This window comes from Oncorhynchus tshawytscha, linkage group LG04 (assembly GCF_018296145.1).
Source record: "Oncorhynchus tshawytscha isolate Ot180627B linkage group LG04, Otsh_v2.0, whole genome shotgun sequence".
Classification (NCBI taxonomy): Eukaryota; Metazoa; Chordata; class Actinopteri; order Salmoniformes; family Salmonidae; genus Oncorhynchus; species Oncorhynchus tshawytscha.
Genome location: NC_056432.1, coordinates 41350241 through 41372100, shown reverse-complemented (window position 1 = coordinate 41372100; position 21860 = coordinate 41350241). Strand labels below are relative to the sequence as shown.

At 44.8% G+C, this 21860-nt stretch overlaps 1 protein-coding gene across 2 annotated transcripts in view; it reads right to left on the bottom strand.

Moving 5' to 3' along the window:
• LOC112248816 (ephrin-A5b) overlaps positions 1-21860 on the bottom strand; it is a 118589-nt gene that overhangs the window by 7814 nt on the left and 88915 nt on the right. For both annotated transcript variants that reach the window (XM_024418145.2, XM_024418144.2), the window contains exon 2: positions 13205-13497. In XM_024418145.2, the coding sequence (XP_024273913.1) occupies positions 13205-13497 (293 nt within the window). The remainder of the gene's footprint in view (positions 1-13204; positions 13498-21860) is intronic.

Here is a 21860-nt window from a genome sequence, read left to right as displayed (position 1 = left end):
AATCTGACCACAAATCAATTTTGTTGCTTCCAGCCTATAGACATAAACTAAAACAGGAAATGCCCATGCTCAGGTCTGTTCAATGCTGGTCTGACCAATCGGAATCACCGCTTCAAAATTGCTTCGATCGCGAGGACTGGGATATGTTTTGGATAGTCTCAGACAACAACATTGATGTATACGCTGATTTGGTGAGTGAGTTTATTAGCAAGTGTATCGGTGATGTTGTAACCACAGTGACTATTAAAACCTTCCCCAACCAGAAACTGTAGATTGATGACAGCATTCGCACAAAACTGAAAGCGCGAACCGCTGCTTTTAATCATGGCAAGGCGACCGGAAACATGACTGAATACAAACAGTGTAGCTATTCCCTCCGCAAGGCAATCAAACAAGCTAAGCGTCAGTATAGAGACAAAGTACAGTTGCAATTCAACAGCTCAGACACGAGACTTATGTGGTAGAGTCTACAGTCAATCAAAAAGAAAACCAGCCCCGTCGCGGACACCAACGTTTTGCTCCCAGACAAATTAAACAACTTCTTTGCTCGCTTTGAGGACTATACAGTGCCACTGACACAGCCCGCTACCAAAACCTGCAGGCTCTCCTTCACCGCGGCCAATGTGAGTAAAACATTTAAACGTGTTAACCCTCGCAAGGCTGCCGGCCCAGACGGCATCCCTAGCCGCGTTCTCAGAGCAAGCACAGACCAGCTGGCTGGTGTGTTTACGGACATATTCAATCAATCCCAATCCCAGTCTGCTGTTCCTACATGCTTCAAGAGGGCCATCATTGTTCCTTTTCCCAAGAAGGATAAGGTAACTGAGCTAAACGACTATCGCCCCGCAGTACTCACTTCCGTCATCATTTTAAAAAAATGTTATTTATTTCACCTTTATTTAACCAGATAGGATAGTTGAGAACAAGTTCTAATTTACAACTGCAACCTGGCCATTTTCACACATGGAATAACAAACATACAGTCAATAATACAATATAAAATGTCTATATACAATGTGTGCAAATGAGGTAGGACAAGGGAGGTAAGGCAATAAATAGGCCATAGTGGTGAAATAATTACAATATAGAAATTAAACACTGGAGTAATGGATGTGCATAAGAGGAGTGTGCAAGTAGAGATACTGGGGTGCAAAGAAGCAAAATAAATAACAGTATGGGGATGAGGTAGTTGGATGGGCTATTTACAGATGAGCTGTGTACAGCTGCAGTGATCTGTGACCTGCTCTGAGAGCTGGTGCTTAAAGCTAGTGAGGGAGATATGAGTCTCCAGCTTCAGTGATTTTTGCAGTTTGCAGCAAAGAACTGGAAGGAGAGGCGGCCCGAAGGAGCTATGGCTATGGCTATGGGGGTGACCAGTGAAATATACCTGCTGGAGCACGTGCTACAGGTGGGTGCTGCTATGGTGACCAGTGAGCTGAGATAAGGCGGGGATTTACCTAGCAAAGACTTATAGATGATCTGGAGCCAGTAGGTTTGGCGACAAATATGAAGGGAGGGCCAGCCAACGAGAACATTCCGGTCGCAGTGGTGGGTGGTACATGGGACTTTGTGACAAAACGGATGGCACTGTGATAGACTAGGTAGGCTATTTTGTAAATGACATCGCCAAAGTCAAGGATCTTCCTTTGAAGAGGGGGATGACTGCGGCAGCTTTCCAATCTTTGGGGATCTCAGATGATACGAAAGAGAAGTTGAACAGGCTAGTAATAGGGGTTGCAACAATTGCGGCAGATAATTTTAGAAGAGAGAGGGTCCAGATTGTCTAGCCCGACTGATTTGTAGGGGTCCAGATTTTGTAGTTCTTTCAGAACATCAGCTATCTGGATTTGGGTGAAGGAGAAATGGGGGAGGCTTGGGCAAGTTGCTGTAGGGGGCGCAGGGCTGTTGACCAGGGTAGGGGTAGCCAGGTGGAAAGCATGGCCAGCTGTAGATAAATGCTTACTGAAATTCTCAATTATCGCAGATTTATCAGTGGTGACAGTGTTACCCAGCCTCAGTGCAGTGGGCAGCTGGGAGGAGGTGCTCTTATTCTCCATGGACTTTACAGTGTCCGAGAACATTTCGGAGTTTGTGCTACAGGATGCACATTTCTGTTTGAAAAAGCTAGCCTTTGCTTTCCTAACTGCCTGTGTATATTGGTTCCTAACTTCCCTGAAAAGTTGCATATCTCTGGGGCTATTCAATGCTAATGCAGTACGCCACAGGATGTTTTTGTGCTGGTCAAGGGCAGTCAGGTCAGGAGTGAACCTGTGCTACATCTGTTCCTGGTTCTACATTTTAAATTTTTAGAATGGGGCGTGCTTATTTAAGATGGTGAGGATAGCACTTTTAAAGAATAACCAGGCATCCTCTACTGACGGAATGAGGCCAAATAAAGTGCTTTGAGAGACTAGTCAAGGATCATATCATCTCCACCCTACCTGACACCCAAGACCCATTCCAATTTGCTTACCTCATAGTCATTGTATCATTTCAAATCCAAAGTGTTGGAGTCCAGAGCCAAAACATACAAAAATGTGCCACTGTCCCAATACTTTTGGAGCTCACTGTAGCACGCACCCAGATGACCTTGCACGCATTCACATGCACGCACATGCATCAACAAGCCGCACAGCAGTCTGCGTTTCTTTCAATGAATGAAACAATAGAAGAAGAAAAAACTAAGACAAAGAACAACAACTACAGTGCTGTTGGCCACACAACCTGTGGGTGGGGAAATTGAGGAGATGGCCCCGGGAGAGGACCATTAACCACATGTTGTTATAGTCCAATCACAATAGGCGGTACTGAAGGATGGATGGAGGATGAGGGTCAGAAGAGAGAGGGGAGGAGGCCGTGGAAAGCATATAAACTGGCCTTTCGCTCTTTCCTCACATCTTTCAACCGGTGCCAAATATGAACCCAATTCATCCCTCATGCTACTGGCTCAGAGATGCAAGCGAAAGCGAGAGGGACGCAGTGAGAGGACGTTGTTCTTGATTCTGGTGACTTTTTCATTTTTTCATATATATGTGGAAAAACTGTCATTTTTTAGTACGTGATTCCTAGTTCGTCCTCGTTTCTCTTATTTCCAGGCTTTTCACAGCATTAGCGAAGCGCCATTACTCTTTCCCAGGGACAAAAGCGATAATTACATTATTGGTGGTCAAACGCTAGTTTGTTGATTAGAGCCTTTTCCCCCTTATCTTCCTCCCTCCTTTCTTCCTTCAACAAGTGTTCCATTACTTACCTCACTCCTTTGATTAGCTAAGTCTGGCCAGCCAGGCAGACAGCTCGCTGGACAACTGTTTCCAGTTAATTCTTTAAATGGGGGGCCTCAGAATCATGAGGATTCTGATGGCTGGGTCATTAGTGGCTGTGTTCTGTGACTGGAACCTTAGCGGTAGCTAATAGAGACGCCCCCCCCAGGGGAGCAGTTGGGTGGCGGCCATTCTCTGGTAGTGTTTGAGGGAGGGAGGGAGTGTAACGTGCTGTCTGGAGGGCAGGCACACTGGGCTAGCCGCCATGGAGAGGAACAGTGACACACAGGGATGGGAAATGACCCAGAATCACAGAGGAGAGGAGAGAAAGTAACCCATCTATCTAAATTATGATAATGCATTTGAGTCCAAGCGGTTGACTGTGGTTTCTGTCACACTATTTCATGTTGTTGAGTCATTTCTGAGAGCTGATGACAGGAATGATTTTTCACATGAATGGGTAGAGCCTGAGTTATTATCATGTCTGTACCCAGGTTTCCTACTCACCCATAGGAATGTAAATGCAGAGGCCCTCTGTGACTATTATGCATCCTCCTTCAGCCTAAAAACATATACCTATTGTGTACATATATACCATCCACGACTTTGCTTAACGCTATTCCTGCCTCCGCAGAATAGTGCCTCTGTATGACTTGCATTATAGGGTACATGATACTATACCACAAGCACAACAGAACGGCTATGCCTTGCGTCTTGAATCACGTGTGTGCATCGTCAGACAAGATCAAGACAATCCTTTTGAAAATGAACATCAAAACTATGTTCTTAGGTTGGCTTACCACTTACTGTACGATCCAGCTGTGTATCTTGTTGCACTTTATAGATTATGCCGTACTGTAGTGTTTTGACATTCGCGAGCACGGCTGATGTTTTTTTGACCATGGCCTACCTGGTTTTTGTCAGGTCAATCAGACAGATCTGTTCTGTTTCTAACTCCGCACCTGAGAACTCATTTCATCCTTGTTCACGGGACATAGTAGTGACGGATCATGTTTTCTGTCACTGTGTAGTCCACGAAGGCATACGAGCAGCATAACTCATAGCAGACAACTGCTTGATGACACCAGCTAGTTTCTCATTCGTCACACATCGCATCGACTCACAGACACTTTTTTTCCCCCTTCTCTCAACCCTCACTCTTCTGATATTGGATTTGGGCCCTTCTGAGATTAAAATCGCTCCACAGATTCTCTATATTAGAAAAAGATGCTGCCTTCAGCGTTCCCTGATCTGCAGGGTTCACTTAAGCCGCCAATGCTGGCTGACTTCTGACCTAGGAAGCGCTCCCCTTGCCCTTCCCCATCCCTTCCTTAGCAGCGTCTGTCAGAGTGGCCGACACGTCACAGCCGTAACTCAATCACAGCTAATACAGTATTCTGCTGAATTGCTTGCAGATGTGAGTAACATTAAATGGCTTCCTGCAGGCAGTGCATTTTGCATACTCACTCTCTCACTCTCACTCACACCCACTCTCACTCACTCACACCCACTCTCACTCACTCACACCCACTCTCACTCACACCCACTCTCACTCACACTCACACCCACTCACACCCACTCACACTCACTCTCACTCACTCACACTCACTCACACTCACTCACTCACACCCACTCTCACTCTCACCCACTCTCACTCACACCCACTCACACCCACTCTCACTCACACCCACTCTCACTCACACCCACTCACACCCACTCACACTCACACTCACTCACACTCACTCACTCACCACACCCACTCTCACTCACACCCACTCTCACTCACACCCACTCACACCCACTCACACTCACACTCACTCACACTCACTCTCACCCACTCCACCCACTCTCACTCACACCCACTCACACTCACTCTCACTCACTCTCACTCACACTCACTCACACTCACTCACACTCACACCCACTCACACTCACACTCACTCTCACTCACACCCACTCACACCCACTCACACTCACACTCACTCACACTCACTCTCACTCACACCCACTCTCACTCTCACCCACTCTCACTCACACTCACCACTCACTCTCACTCACACTCACTCTCACTCACACTCACTCACACTCACTCTCACTCACACTCACTCACACTCACTCACACCCACTCACACTCACACTCACTCACACTCACTCTCACTCACACTCACTCTCACTCACACTCACTCACTCACTCACTCACACCCACTCTCACTCTCACCCACTCTCACTCACACCCACTCACACCCACTCTCACTCACACCCACTCTCACTCACACCCACTCACACCCACTCACACTCACACTCACTCACACTCACTCACACCCACTCTCACTCACACCCACTCTCACCCACTCTCACTCTCACTCATTTATAGAAATAAAGGAAGCATGGGAAGAAGAAAAAAGGTTTTGGCCCATGCTGTTACGACTGACTCTAGCCCTCTGTTTCTCTCTACTCTCTCCCTCTACGACTTGATAGACAATTCAGCTCCTCTAAACAGAGAGCTGCGGCTGACAACGAAAAATGAAGAATCGTGGTCTCGATTTGGGTTTATTCCCCGCGACCTGCTAGCTTTGATTAAGCCGTTTGTGTTGTTGAAGCGCCTGACAGCAGAACTCTGTCTCCTCTTTATAATTGTATCACAGATGCAACAAATCAAGCCCTCGCCCGCATCGAACTCAAAGGTCGAAAACACCATTAGCGGGCATTTCTCCGTCAGAATATAATTTAACATCTTAATCTTCATCTACGGACCAGATAGTGAATCAATCAATGGTCTGCGGGCATTTTTTTTCAGCCTATCTCCCTCAGCTCCTTGAGTTACTGAAAGAACAATTCGTTATGAGACTCAGTGTAAATTACGGTGGTTGCTTTGAGTTCCTCTCTCCATTGCAATTAATATAATACGCATTTTTGAAGAAGGATATTGCCAAAATTCAATTACATGATTATTTACTTTCAAATTCCTTTGCAATTCCTCAACACGAATGTCCCAAAATAAGCACGACATCATCACATTACTTCCCCAGCCATATGTATTGTCCATATTTCCAATCCCAAACCACACAGTATATCATGTCATTTTTCTTCAACATTATACCAACCACAATATACAGAGCTATCCTGCCAGACAAACTCACACATACATGCCCCCATCCCCCATCAGTCTATCTTGTTAAACAGCCACTGGGTTTTCTTCTCCCACAATCATCTGTCTGGTCTGCTATGCTCTGCATGTTTCTGAATGCAAATGAGGGGTTTTCTAGAGCCTCCTGTAGTGTGGTTATTACCACACACACACACACACACACACACACAGTGCCCTCCCTGTCAGAAAGCGGAACCTGTCCAATCAACAGGTTCTCAATGGCATCCACTGCTGTGTTCAACAAAAACACAACCATTCACCGCTGTCCTTTCGGGAAGAGTCATGTTGAAGAATGTTTAACAATATCACTCTTACTTGTCTGCTTCTTTCATGCTAGACAATATCCCCTCGGCAACATCCACAAAACAATTTCTCCAGATTTGGAAGCAAGCTAAGCGAACGTTGACTGAAAACACATCATTCTAAAACGACGTGCTAAATCGTATACTGTAGAGTTGAATATATATATATATATATATATATATATATATATATATATACATACGGGTAGTTACGGTATGCCTGACCTCTGTGATGGCAGTAGGTGTTGTTTGGCAATCTGAATGTAAGACAGATGTGTAACAAATTGTTCACACTGATGCTGGTGATACAATGGTGATTTTGATGATGATGTAAGCTACTCATGAAGCAAATGAATTTCAGAAGCAGCTGAGGATCATAACGGCTATGCTTCTGCTGCTGCTGATGCTGCTGCTGCTTCTGCTGCTGCTGATGCTGCTAACGAGGATCAGGAGGAGGACGAGAGCTAGGATGAAGGTGTTGCTGATGCTGATGAGGTTGCGGTCAATCTGGGGCCTTTGTGAGCAAACATGCCCCAGAAAAGAGTATTACTATAATACAGATGTCATTTTTTCCCCTTCCGCTGTTCTCTCTTCACTATACTCTATCCAATCAACAAACAACCCCCCTATGTCTTACAGATGTTCAATCTGGACACAAAAGCATTGGGAAATCACATGTCGGCAGAGCTCATGGTGGATGACTTTAATATCCGCAGCAGTGGCCAGAGAGGCGACACGCTGGAATCACTCAGAGAGCAATGAAGCCGCAGGCATCGAAAGCAATATGACATTGTATAGCAGAATGGATGTGTTCTATGGGTAGCCTATCAGTTGGAGTGTAATTTAAGATAGCACTCTGGACAGGCATCTTTTCAGTGGGATGAGAAAAAAAGGTTGGAAATAAAACATACAGGGGGAAGTGTCTAACCCTAAACCTCATCTAACTCCAACCGTGGCGATTTCCCTTCCCTTCCCTCTCCCTTCCGATCAAATCAAATTGTATTTGTCGCGTGCTTTCGTAAACAACAGCTGTAGACTAACGGCGAAATGCTTACTTTACAGGCCCTTCCCAACAACGCAGAGAGATAGAGTAGAAAAATAATTACACAAGGAAATGAATACGCAATGAGTAACGACGTGCCATTTCTCCTGTGATTCTCAGCTCTATCAGGGCTGACAAGGCAAGCAGTCTGTAACATAAAACTCTACTAAGAAGCTTTTGACCTGCTGCCATAAGGCTTAATAGCACCGTCATAGAACAGGCATACGAGACATAAATACCATATATAGTCATGGCAGCTGGTGTTAGCTCATGACAACTGGCCATACACAGGCAGTTAGTTATTTAGGTAAGGGTTTTGGCTAGTGGTGGGCCTAGCCAATTAACTGAATTAAACGTTGGTTAGTGTCATGCTGACAATGGCCAACATTCAAGAATTTGGGAGGTTTTTGTAATGCAACCCCTCCATCTCGACTGCTTCGGAAAGGGAAAGAAAGAAACAGGTGGAGATAATAAAGGAGAGAGAGAGAGAGAGAGAGAGAGAAAGAGAGAGAGAGAGAGAGAGAGAAAGAGAGAGAGAGAGAGAGAGAGAGAGAGAGAGAGAGAGAGTCCCTGGTTGGCTGTCAGGTTAACTGCCTCCATCATAAATGGTGATGATGGATAAAACAGACTTGTGTGTAGATCTACCAATAATATCCCACTGATATCCCCTGCCCGTTTCAACACTCCAGGCAGGGGTCATGTTTCATGGGGAAAGATGTCTGGGGTTGTTTGGCAGCTTGTCCTTAACTGTCAGAAATGATACCGTACCAAAAAATGCAGATGGAGGCCCTTAATTTGAGCCAGTTTGCTACAGCAGGAAAAGAATCCTGCAGCAACAGGAAATTATACTGTAATTAATGGGCATTTTTTAAAGGGGCTGAGACGTTTTTCGTAAGGGAAAACCATGTCTGACATGTCAAAGTGGAAATGACAAACTTCAGATTCCTTTTTAAACCTCAAATACACCTCAATAATACACTACAAGTTTAAAATGTCCTGCATAGCAATGAAGGCCTACCCCGGGCGATGCTGGGGCAATTGTGCGCCCCCCTATGGGATTCCCAATCACGGCCGGATGTGATAAAGCCTGGAATCGAACCAGGGAATGTGGTGACGCCTCTTGCACTGAGATGAAGTATATTCGACCGCTGCGCCACCGATACCATTTGAAAGGAAACATTTTGAAGTTGGTGAAAATGTCAAATTAATGTAGGAGAATATAACACATTAGATCTGGTAAAAGATAATACAAACAAAAAAAACATGCTTTTTTTATCATCTTTGAAAGAGAAAGGACATACTTTCAGATAGGAGTCTACGTGTAATTTAGATTCTGGCCACCAGAAGGCAGCAGTGTTTGTGCAAAGTTTCAGACTGATCCAATGAAGAATTACATTACTGCACAATATTTTGTATCAAGCCTGCCAGGAGTTTGCCCAAATGTGCCGAATTGGTCAATTTATACATTTTCAAGTATATTACAATAGAGAACATACAAAAATGCTATGGTAATAAAAAATATAAGTTTACACACTCCATGGAATGTCATACATGATAGGGTTCCGGTGGCATGCATTGAAACATGTGGCCTTATCGTGGCTTTCTTATCGTGGCTTTCTATGAGTTAACAGACTTATTTCCTAAAACTTTTCAAGACTAAGCATCATATTAAGGTGTTGGACATTAAATGTGTGACAGTAAATAACTAGCAGGTCTATTTTGCTTCAGCAGCTAGAATTCATCTGTCCACAATTCACTTGTGGGAACAAGGTGGCTCATAACACCAGACATCAGAAAGAGCTGGCCGCTACTTACTATACGAGAGGTTGTTTGTGAGGAGATTGTATCTGCACCCGACTTACAATTAAAACCGGTAAAATGAATCATTGGCAGTGCTCGCTGCTGAAGTGGATACCCATTCAACTAACGTGGAAAGTCTGGAGAAGACAGCCAATGCGACAGAGGTACAACTCCATGACCTGGAAACAGAGCAAGCTAAGTTGGAAGGGATAATCAAACTCCTAAAAGAGAAAACAGAATCCCTCGAAAATCATTCCTGTAAATTCTATGTGCGGGTCACAAGACTTGAAATTAGTGTGGAAGTGGGCAAGGCAACTCCCTTCATGAGTAATCTTTTCCATGAACTGTTTGAGCAGGAGGAGCTGGATCCCATACCGCTGATTAACATTGCGTACCGCGCGGGTCAACTCTGCAATGCTTCTCGTTGTATGATTGTACGGATCCACAGGTTTGAAGTCGAGTGGCGAATTGTTCACCTTGCTGCGGAAGCCGGGGGTCCGATCTATGCAGGGAAGAGGATCAGCATCTACCCAGACCTGAGTGCCGAACTGCTAAAATAGAAGGAGACTTAGAACGAGGTGAAATCCCAGCTACACAAGCTAAACCTGAGATGAAGCTTCATCCACCTGGCAAAACGGACCTTGACCTTCCAGAACACAACACACACGTTTTCCACTGCTAAGGAAGCTCAATACTTTTTCAAGTAGCACATCAATCCCAACACACAAGGACAAGCCGACCGATGGAACCCCCGTAACTGGCTCATTATTCAGGTATGCTATCCATGCACAATCACACAGCCGAGCTTATGGCTATGATGCAGCCTAAGCATAAGACAATGATTGAGGACACCCCCCCCCATGTTTGGCAACAAGGAACAATATTATATTATTGCTGAGCATTGAACTTGTTTTAATTATATTGCCTATGGTCCAGAACACTTGCACAGTGATGACACCATGGCAAATAATGAACAATGGACAATAGACACTGAGTGTCCAAAACATTAGGAACACCTTCCTAATATTGAGTGGCACCCCCTTTTGCCCTCTGAACAGTCTTAATTCGTCAAGGGGAATAGACTCTAGCAGGTGTCGAAAGCGTTCCACAGGGATGCTGGCCTATGTTGAATCCAATGCTTCCCACAGTGGTGTCAAGTTGGCTGGATGTCCTTTGGGTGGTGAACTATTCTTGATACAAACGGGAAACTGTTGAAGGTGAAAAACCCAGCAGCATTGCAGTTCTTTACGCACTCAACCCGGTGCGCCTGGCACCTACTACCATACCCTGTTCAAAGGCACTTACATTTTTTGACTTGCCCATTCACCCTCTGAATGACACACATACATAATCCATGTCTCAATTGTCTTTAAAAATCCCGAGGAAGACTTTAGCTTGACATCGAAACATCAGTCACCTGTCCACATCCTGTACAAATGGATTAAAGTGAGCTAAAATAAAATTTGTTGCTTTTTTTTTGTTGAGTGTGCCAACTCCTTTTAACCTTGAATTAGTCCTTCTGGAAGTTTTTCTTGGTAAACCCTTCTCACACTTAAAAATCCTTCTTTAACCTGTCTCCTTCCCCTCATCTACACGGATTGATTGTGGATTCAACAACGTGACATCAATAAGGGATCATAGCTCTCACCTGGATTCACCTGGTCAGTCTGTCATGGAAAAAGTTCCTTATATTGTTTTGTACACTCGGTGTATGGAGGTGTCATGTGTACTGAGTCTGGTCTCTTGCGTGGCTACAGCCCACATCGGTGGCTCTGTGCTGTTTTCATTTTCTGGTGTTTTGTGGTGGGACACCAAGCGGGTCGAGCGTAAGACGTCAACCCTGTTATCCGTCGATAGACAGTTTTCTGGTGTTTTATGACGCGTGCATTCAATTGCCACTCCCTGTCACACACAACAAGCTTCCATCCCCCTCTCACAAGGGGTTTTATGGCTCATTTAAGATATTCCTTTTTGTAAATTTCACCTCTTGAGATATTCTTTTTTTTTTTTTTTTTTTTTTTTTTACCTCTTGAGATGGGGAAATGAAGTATGAAGTTGAACATGTGCTCTTTATGACAGAATGCAAACATTTGGCGAAAGTCAACTTCTTACAGTACACTTCTCAAAAGGCCACCGAATTGGTGGAACGACCCAGAAGTTCTGGAGGAAAAAGTAGAAGTGATCTTCTACATATGCTAAGTAGCATATTCTAACCTCACACCTTGGTTGATCCACACAGTATGATCTCGAACAGGACACACACACAAACAATACACTGAAGTGAAATCTCAGTACATCAAATAGACATATTGGTGTCAGAGTACGCGGTTTAGGAGACAGTGTGTGGAGGTGGTATTTGGCAGTGCAGTGAGTCAGTGAGTCCAACTAGAAGCATATTTCAGCAGCAGCAAAGTGATACTTTCAACCCAACTCCATCACCCAGCTTTGCTAAAAAAAAAACTGATTTCCCTGGGGTGGCAGCCTCAGACGAACTCACACACACACACACACACACACACAGACACAGACACAGACACAGACACAGACACAGACACAGACACAGACACAGACACAGACACAGACACACACACAGACACAGACACACACACACACACACACACACACACACACACACACACACACACACACACACACACACTCCTCCACAGCCATGACACATGAAACCCCAGCACCTCTGGGCTGTTTAACCTCACATCGTAATATGAAGAGTAACCCCTCACTGCCATTCTTTACGAAGCATGGGATACTATTCTGCAGGGAACACTTCTAATGTTCAAATTTGTCTTAATCAGTATCCCAGAGGATTCCGTTCCCTTTTCTTTCTTTTTTTTAGGGAAGAACATTCTAGGAGCAATGTGTTCGAAATGAAAAGCTGCAGTGAAATGTGAGTCTACAAGTGTCTCCTCTAATCGCAAGGTTGTAAAAACACGGGGTGAGGAGTCAAGGCTGTTAGAGGCTGTTTTCTATCAAACACACACCACAGTTCCTGTAATATGGGGTTAGGGCTCTGTGTTCTGTGTAACAGGCAGAAAATGAGCTGAGATAGACGATATATTCTACAAAGGCCCAAAGTGAAGTGGATCAGTCCAGTAAAGAGTTCTAGAGAGTAATGTGTTGTTTTTTTTATGACAGCTTTGCCAAGACTTCCTAACAACCAGACCCAATTTGAAGTATCATATTCTTCTAATATAAACTTGGATGTGAAATGGTTGTTCTTCTGAGACGGCTTAATAAAATTCGAAACACGTTAAGGGCTGCATCCGCCCTCCCCTCCGACATCAGTCTTACTTCAACTGTAACATGTAATGGTACAACACTTGACATTACTCTCTAGTACTCTCACACACAGATGCAGGATCGTAATTTGATCCCTCTTCTGTTGCTGAGAATTTGCAAACTTGTAGTGTATTCGAGGTGTAAAAAAAGCTTCAAAAGTGAGTAATTTCCACTTAAAAATGTCAGACTGGATTTGCCCTAATGAAAAATGCATCAACCCCTTAAAAAAAAAAAACATTCATTATAATTCAAACAATTCACATTTCCTGTTGCTGCAGGATTCTATTCCTGATGGAGCAAAATTCCTAAAATGAAGATCCTACATATGTATATGGTGATATACGTTAGTACTCACAGATGTAGTAGTACTCTCTGCCTGGTCTGAACTCGAAGCCCAGAGAGAAGGGGGTGAAGAGCTGGAACTTCTCGGAGAACTTGAGCGGCCCATTGGGGGAGTGAGGCCTGTTACACTCCCAGCGTTTGAAGCCCTTGGCGGTGTGGTCACACGTACTGTAGCCGTCGTAGTTAACCATGTAGAGGACGTAGCGCTCCGTCCGCTCCTCCGGCACCGTGTCTTCATAGTGGGGACAGAACACGTCCAGGTAGTCGTTTATACACACGTCAATGTGGTAGTCTCCACGGTGGAACCTGATTGGGACAGAAGGAAAGGAAGAGAACGTTAGTGTTTGGAAGACTAGCGAAGGGCTTCAACCACAGACAGAATGGAAGATAAAATCAGCCATTGTTTCATTTGAACGAACGGAATGAATTCGTGGATTACTCATTAACAGTCGGACACTATTGAAAGTGCCTCAGAAAGTTCCAGAAGCTCAAAGAACCTGTCCATTTAGGGTCCAAATGAGAATGTATATTTGGCTGCCTTTACACACGGTCAATCACAAACACAAAGTACATTACATAATAAGAACATGTTTTTTAGGTTTTTTTTTGAACAAGGAAGTGACTCTGCTCGAGACAGTAATAGAGATTGATTGTGGTTCTTTAAAAGTAGAGTTAACATTCACGGTCCTAAACACGTTTCTGCAGTGCACAGTGTGCTGGTCACAGAAGTCAATGTGACTAGGTGAGCTCACTCCCATTCCACTTCCGTTCATATCAACAAGATCATCGGAGAGTACTAGAACATCCTCCATTGTAAAACACACGGCCACACACACACACACACACACACACACACACACACACACACACAACACACACACACACACACACACACAAAAACATAACAGTCCTGTTAACATTTTCTCTATGTTTTGTGTTGATGAATTTTGTTTAGATATGACATGTTTTATGAGCACTGGCTGGATCTCAACATTCTATAGATATCCGTCACGTGGCTTCAGTGAACGAGGAGGTTTGTCTTTGAATCTCCCCGACGTGGTGATTCGCACACTGAAAAATCCTACTTGGACAACAACTCTCTCTTTCGGATGCCAGAAAGTTCCACCGGAAGAAAAAAAAAGAAAACAAAAAATATATTTTTGAAAACAGAGTGAAGGAAAAACTCAGACCGAAGGTTCCAGAGAGAAAATGATTAGGGGAGATGTGAGAGAGTTGAAGCAGGAAATGTCAAACGATACCAAAATACAGCGTGTGTTTTTTTCCCCCCAGAAGGCTGTGCAGAGAGGCATGTTTATAACTCCACTGATCCACAACAGACTACAGAAGGCCATGAGGTTCTAATGCCCTCATCTGCACACACACACACACACACACACACACACACACACACACACACACACACACACACACACACACACACACACACACACACACACACACACACTAAGTTCTGGATTCCTTATTGATTTGTCCACAAACCACTATCCTGGGGTTCCATTGAATCTAGCCTTAACATCCTACAAGGAAAGCAATTTGTGTGGGTGTGTTTAGTTCTGGGGTGGATATGGGGCAAGCGGACTCTAACCTCAGGGCACCGAACCCAACTTAACCCCTGAAAACAGAGTTTCATTCTCCTCCTCGCCTTTGATACGTCTGGATTTTTAATTGGGAATCAGTCTTTGTCTGGCAAGAGGAGAGACCTGACAAGAGCTTTTAATTGAAAACCCTCTCATCCTTGTTCACGGGACGTAGACATCACTTAGAACGCTCTGCGCTCACTCTCTTCTAGGCTTTATCCTCTGCCCCTCTCATCTCTCCCTCTCCCCAAACTCTCTCCCTCTGACAGAGTAGAGAGTCGGCCAAAGTAAGCAGACTGCTGATGATGTTATGATGATAAAGGTGGTCTGGGCTGCATTAATAATCACACTGATGAGGACGACACACACACACACGCACGCACACACACGCACACACACGCACACACACACACACGCACACACACACACAGCTGCTTCACTACTCCCCAGTCATTAGGGGAGGGAGAGGGGGAGAATAGCCTTTGATAGTCCTTCTCGCTTTGTGGAGTATCACATTCTATATGGAAGCCTTCACTAACACAATGTTACTAGTGGAGATTGGGCTAGCTTGGGGACTCTGACTGACACCATCTGTTTGGTGTGTGTGCACCCGTGTGTGTATGTGAGCGCGGGGTATGTAACGTGTGTACAGTATGTACGTTTGTGTGATGTTTATGCTAGCGTCTAATGGGGTTTTCCTGTATTTACTCATTAGAATAAATAGCTGAGTAAGACTGTTTACCTTTAGGGCAGGCAGCATCTCATGTGTAACATCTCATTTAAAACATGTCACTGAAACCCACAGGTAGAGCAAGGCATCTCCTCTGGTTTAAATGTCACCGATTTAATCATCACAACACACGCTTCGACTGCTCAGCCTCTCTGCTGTGTGTGTGCATGTGCTTGTTTGTGTGTACACGCACCATGGTTTCCATGCACTCCACCAAACTGCCGTGTGTGTGTGTGTGTGTGTGTGTGTGATGGATCAACTGTCTCCCCCCCTTTCCTTGTTTCTGCTGTAGAGACAATGGTCTGGACTGCAAATGAACCAGAGGATGTTTGGGTGACTGAGCAGGACACACACACCTCCCTGCTATCAGTTCAAAAGGTGGTCTGGCACTGGGACAGAAGAGAGGGGGGCCAATAGTAGCAGATACAACAGAGTGAGTGAGTGAGTGAGTGAGTGAGTGAGTGAGTGAGTGAGTGAGTGAGTGAGTGAGTGAGTGAGTGAGTGAGTGAGTGAGTGAGTGAGTGAAAAGCTAGTTTCCTCAGTCAATCTATACACACAGCGTACTAGTTCAACATCTTAGAGACAGATTGTTTTACCTCTGTGTCAAACGTCTTCTCTAAACGTCAGGTTAATTAAAAGTAGAATAAAAAATATTGTTCATGTTTTTTCATGGTCCTAATGTCTTCATGTTTATCAATACGCGATTGACTGTGGGCTTTTATAGACAATGCTGTAATTCACCGGGAAAAGGAACGAGTTATTCAACACAGAACGGTCTTCAAAACACACCAGCCTCTCACATACAAGGTGTAAGTACCACATAAATAAATCAAGCAGAAAAGTATGTATCGTAGTCATCGTAAAAAGCTAAATACAACTGATGTGTCAGTTGAAAAGGTCTAAGGCGATAAAATACTGCTGGAGTGCAGTGGAGGTCGTTGGAGAGGCTGGTGATGAGTGGATGAAGCTACATACCACTGCTACACGCAAACATAACACAATGTAAATTACAGCTCTATCAAAGGGCTAAGGAGGCACTCCCCATGTGTGTGTGTGTGTGTGTGTGTGTGTGTGTGTGTGTGTGTGTGTGTGTGTGTGTGTGTGTGTGTGTGTGTGTACATATAACTTGAAAATCTTCTCACACTATACACCAAATTGAATCGGCAGAAGAGAAACACACACCCTGTCGAGTGTTTGAGTTGAGAGCCCTTAACCCCGACACACACCCTGTAACATCCCCTAATACTCTCTTACTCCGGGCCATCCCGGGCACACACTTCCCCTCTGACACCCTCCACCTCTAACGACGGGTAGAACACTTTTCCAGTCTGGTGAGTCGAGTCCTTGATGCCCCGGTAATTTAGCAGGGTAATTAAAAACCGCCAGTGGATGGCAGGCTAATTGTCAAACCATGATAATTGCACGTCTTTGTTATGCTACAGCTGTTGCCAGAGAGCTCCAGGTCACAACACAGTCCTGGGGTAGAAATGGTCTCGTAAGCACCCTGTGTGTGTGTGTGCGTGTGTGTGTGTGTGTGTTAGGTGTTTAAACCTTTTGTTACCAGCTGATTACCGCTCAAACACATCCCGTCGGCAGGGCCGAAAACTATCCTTGCTCCTTCCTACAAACACACTCAGAGTCAGGAGAGTTGGAACAGTGGAGTGCATGCAGAGTAAGGTACCGTACCACACCAGTCCCTGATTGGCTTATTTCCATTTCAATTACACAGTCCAGTGACATCGCTCACACACACCGCACCCAATGAGCTCCCATCAGCCTCCGCTCAAGAGCTCAGCGCAGCCGCCGGAGGGACAGAGCAAGGACGGCAGACCGAGAAGAGGAAGGAGGGAGAGAAACAAAGGGTGCAGCGGGAAGAAGAGAAAGAGTGTCATTCCAACCACTTTTACGACGAAAGGAAGATCTTGTATAGAAAGAGAAATTATACAGTGGAACGGACAGACGTAGGAGAGAAAAGAGACAGCGAGAGAGGAGAGAGAGGAGAGAGAGGAGACAAAAGAGAGAGAGAGAGAGAGAGAGAGAGAGAGAGGAGAGAGAGGAGAGGAAAAGAGAGAGGAAAAGGGAAAACAGCTTTTCATTACATCTTCCTCTCCCACCAGCCCCATGCCCCCCTCTCTCCGTCCCACCCTATCTACATCGCTATTGATCCCTCCCTTCCTCCCTCTCCACCTGCCCAGACCAGCAGAAGCTCATCTGCTGTTATAGGATTGATTTAAAAAACAATGGTGTAAGAAAGAGAGAAGGATAGGGGGATAGCAAGGGGTGAGAGCAGAGGGAAAAGAAAGAAAGACTGGTAAAGGAAGGCGGGAAGAAGAGGGAAACCAATTACCAAGGCAGAATGGTGTGACTGGTAAAGGCTGTATCGTTCTCATGTAAAGGATTTACAAAATCTATAGCAAACCTACCGCACAGACACACAGTCTTCCCACACTTTACATCTTCAAAATGATGCATTTATTAAAGCATAGAATTACCCCTACGGCATATTACTGTATGTATGACAAGGCAATTTAATACTGAGCAAAGCCTGAAAAGCCACTCAGACATACACTACCGTTCAAAAGTTTGGGGTCACTTAGAAATGTCCTTGTTTTCCATGAAAAGATATATGAAATTAGTTGCAAAATGAATAGAAAATATAGTCAAGACGTTGACAAGGTTATAAATACTGATGTTTAATTGAAATAATTATTGTGTCCTTCAAACTTTGCTTGCACCCCATGCTTCCTGAAGCACCTCCCACAAGTTGGATTGGCTTGATGGGCACTACTTACGTACCATACGGTCAAGCTGCTGGAGTGCTGGCCACCCCATTATAAACAGAATACCAGCTGACTGCTTCTTCCCTAAATAGTTATTGCATAGTTTGAAGCTGTGCTTGGGGTCATTGTCCTGTTGTAGGAGGACATTGGCTCCAATTAAGCACCGTCCACAGGGTATGGTGTTGCAAAATGGAGTGATAGCCTTCCTCCTTCAAGATCCCTTTTACCCTGTACAAATCTCCCACTTGACCACCACCAAAGCACCCACAGAATATCACATTGCCAACACCATGCTTTACTGATGGTGTCAAGCACATTTTTCCAATCTTCCTCTGTACAGTGTCTGTGTTCTTTTGCCCATCTTAATCTTTTATTTTTATTGGCCAGTCTGAGATGGCTTTTTCTTTGCAACTCTGCCTAGAAGGCCAGTATCCCTGAGTCGCCTCTTCACTGTTGACGTTGAGACTGGTGTTTTGCGGGTACTATTTAATGAAGCTGCCAGTTGAGGACTTGTGAGGCGTCTCTTTCTCAAACTAGACACTCTAAAGTACTTGTCTAAAGTACTTGTCAGTTGTGCACCGTGGCCTCCCACTCCTCTTTCTATTCTAGTTAGAGACAGTTTACACTGTTCTGTGAAGGGAGTAGTACACAGCGCTGTACGAGATCTTCAGTTTCCTGGCAATTTCTCGCATGGAATAGCCTTCATTTCTCAGAACAAGAATAGACTGACAAGTTTCAGAAGAAAGTTATTTGATTCTGGCCATTTTGAGCCTGTAATCGAACCCACAAATGCTGATGCTCCAGATACTCAACTAGTCTAAAGAAGGCCAGTTTTATTGCTTCTTTAATCAGAAGAACATAATTGCAAAAGGCTTTTCTAATGATGAATTAGCCTTTTAAAATGATACACTTGGATTAGCTAACACAACGTGCCATTGGAACACAGGAGTGATGGTCCTCTGTACGCCTACGTACACAGGAGTGATGGGCCTCTGTATGCCTACGTAGATATTCCATTTTAATAATCTGTCATTTCCAGCTACAATAGTCATTTACAACATTAACAATGTCTACACTGTATTTCTGATCAATTTGACGTTATTTCAATAGACAAAATGTTTTCTTTTCTTTCCAAAACAAGGACATTTCTAAGTGACCCCAAACTTTTGAACGGTAGTGTACACACAAACATAAACACCGTTTTACAGTTGTCTACAAGGTTGTAGACTGTAAAATCAGTAGATGGTGATAGTGCTGACGTCATCCACAAATTCCCATGGAAAACTCCCGATGGCGCATAAAGCCGGAAATATTATGAAGTGCGCCACTTTCCTGAATGGGGCTGAATGGAACCAAGAGTCGCTAAGAATCCTGGTGAAAGTGGCCGTAACTAGCAAAGGATCCAGCCAGGTCATCCGTGATACAAGTCAGTATTTGACGTCCATACATTTCTGAGGACGTCGAGAGATGACACGGAAAATGGCCACTAGGGGCAATGGAGAGCAGTTACCTTTAAATACGCAAACATCTGCCTCTGCTGCCAAAGGCGGCATGTTCGAATCCACCGATAGAAAGTTGTTATTGAGATTTTTCTTTTAAACCTATCCCAAACCTTAACTAGGTCAGAGTTAAAAACTTTAAGATTTCAGAGTTAATGCCTAAACTTAACCTTAACATAACGTTTGGAACCCCTTTGAAATTTGACGTTTTGAGAAACATGGATGAACGTCTAATTCTAAACGCGAGACCGTGAGAGCTAGTTGAAGGACCATGGTCGATGTAGTCATTTTCATCCTGCCAGAGTCAACCTGGAGCCTCCTCGTAGCCTGCAGGCCCGTGATTGGTTTGTGTCAGTACCTGGTCCTGTGTGACGACAAATGTAGCAGTCAGAATGCATCACTATATTTCATTAAATATCTTGAACTTTAAAATAATTTGCTGTAGGGATCGAACTTGATCATAATAAACACATTTTAGAGGCCAAAACGGACATCACATATTTTGGGGGGACCATTCTGGCGATCGTAATTTACATAGGCTTTCTGGGGCAAACGCTAGGTTGCTGCACAGTAGCCAACCAGCAGAGCTCGTGACACTGGAGGCCTGGTAAAGGTACACACACAATATAATATATACACACACACACATGCTCATAGCCCCAGATGAGTGCTCCAGCCGCTGGCAGGTACACAGAGCTGACAGGTGCATTTGTTTCAGGCCAGGTTGTGTGTGTGTGTGTGTGTTTCTGTGTGTGTGTGTGTGTGTGTGTGTTTGTGTGCAAAGGAAGTGCGCTGCTAGCTTCCTTACACTCTATTTTCTCATTTCGCTCTCTGCTGGGATCCTAAATCTTAGCCAAGATGGATTCTGCTGCTATAGTTTACTGATGAATTGTAGAGGAGACTTTATACACACCATTAACTAGGACTAGTTTGCCTTGTAAGTGTGTGAACATTCGTACCTGTGTGTTTTTGTGTATGCACATGTGTTATACTTGTTGACTTGAATCCACAGTGAATGTGTTTAGCCGGGAGCAGCTCCGACCCGGTCCAAAGCACACATAACTAGGCAACACCAGTTAGAGCAGCTCCGACCCGGTCCAAAGCACACATAACTAGGCAACACCAGTTAGAGCAGCTCTGACCCAGCACACATAACTAGGCAACACCAGTTAGAGCAGCTCTGACCCAGCCCACATAACTAGGCAACACCAGTTAGAGCAGCTCTGACCCAGCACACCCATAACTAGGCAACACCAGTTAGAGCAGCTCTGACCCAGCACACATAACTAGGCAACACCAGTTAGAGCAGCTCTGACCCAGCCCACATAACTAGGCAACACCAGTTAGAGCAGCTCTGACCCAGCCCACAGCCCACATAACTAGGCAACACCAGTTAGAGCAGCTCTGACCCAGACCACAGCCCACATAACTAGGCAACACCAGTTAGAGCAGCTCTGACCCAGCCCACAGCCCACATAACTAGGCAACACCAGTTAGAGCAGCTCTGACCCAGCCCACAGCCCACATAACTAGGCAACACCAGTTAGAGCAGCTCTGACCCAGCCCACATAACTAGGCAACACCAGTTAGAGCAGCTCTGACCCAGCACACATAACTAGGCAACACCAGTTAGAGCAGCTCTGACCCAGCACACATAACTAGGCAACACCAGTTAGAGCAGCTCTGACCCAGCACACATAACTAGGCAACACCAGTTAGAGCAGCTCTGACCCAGCCCACATAACTAGGCAACACCAGTTAGAGCAGCTCTGACCCAGCCCACAGCACACATAACTAGGCAACACCTGCCCGTCCAGCATCACTACTCTGGACGGTTCTGACTTAGAATATGTGAACAACTACAAATACCTAGGCGTCTGGATAGACTGTAAAATCTCAACAAATTGGATGCAGTCTATCACAGTGCCATCTGTTTGGTCACCAAAGCCCCATATACTAACCACCACTGTGACATGTATGCTGTTGTTGGCTGGCCCTCGCTTCATACTCGTTGCTAAACCCACTGGCTCCAGGTCATCTACAAGTCTCTGCTAGGTAAAGC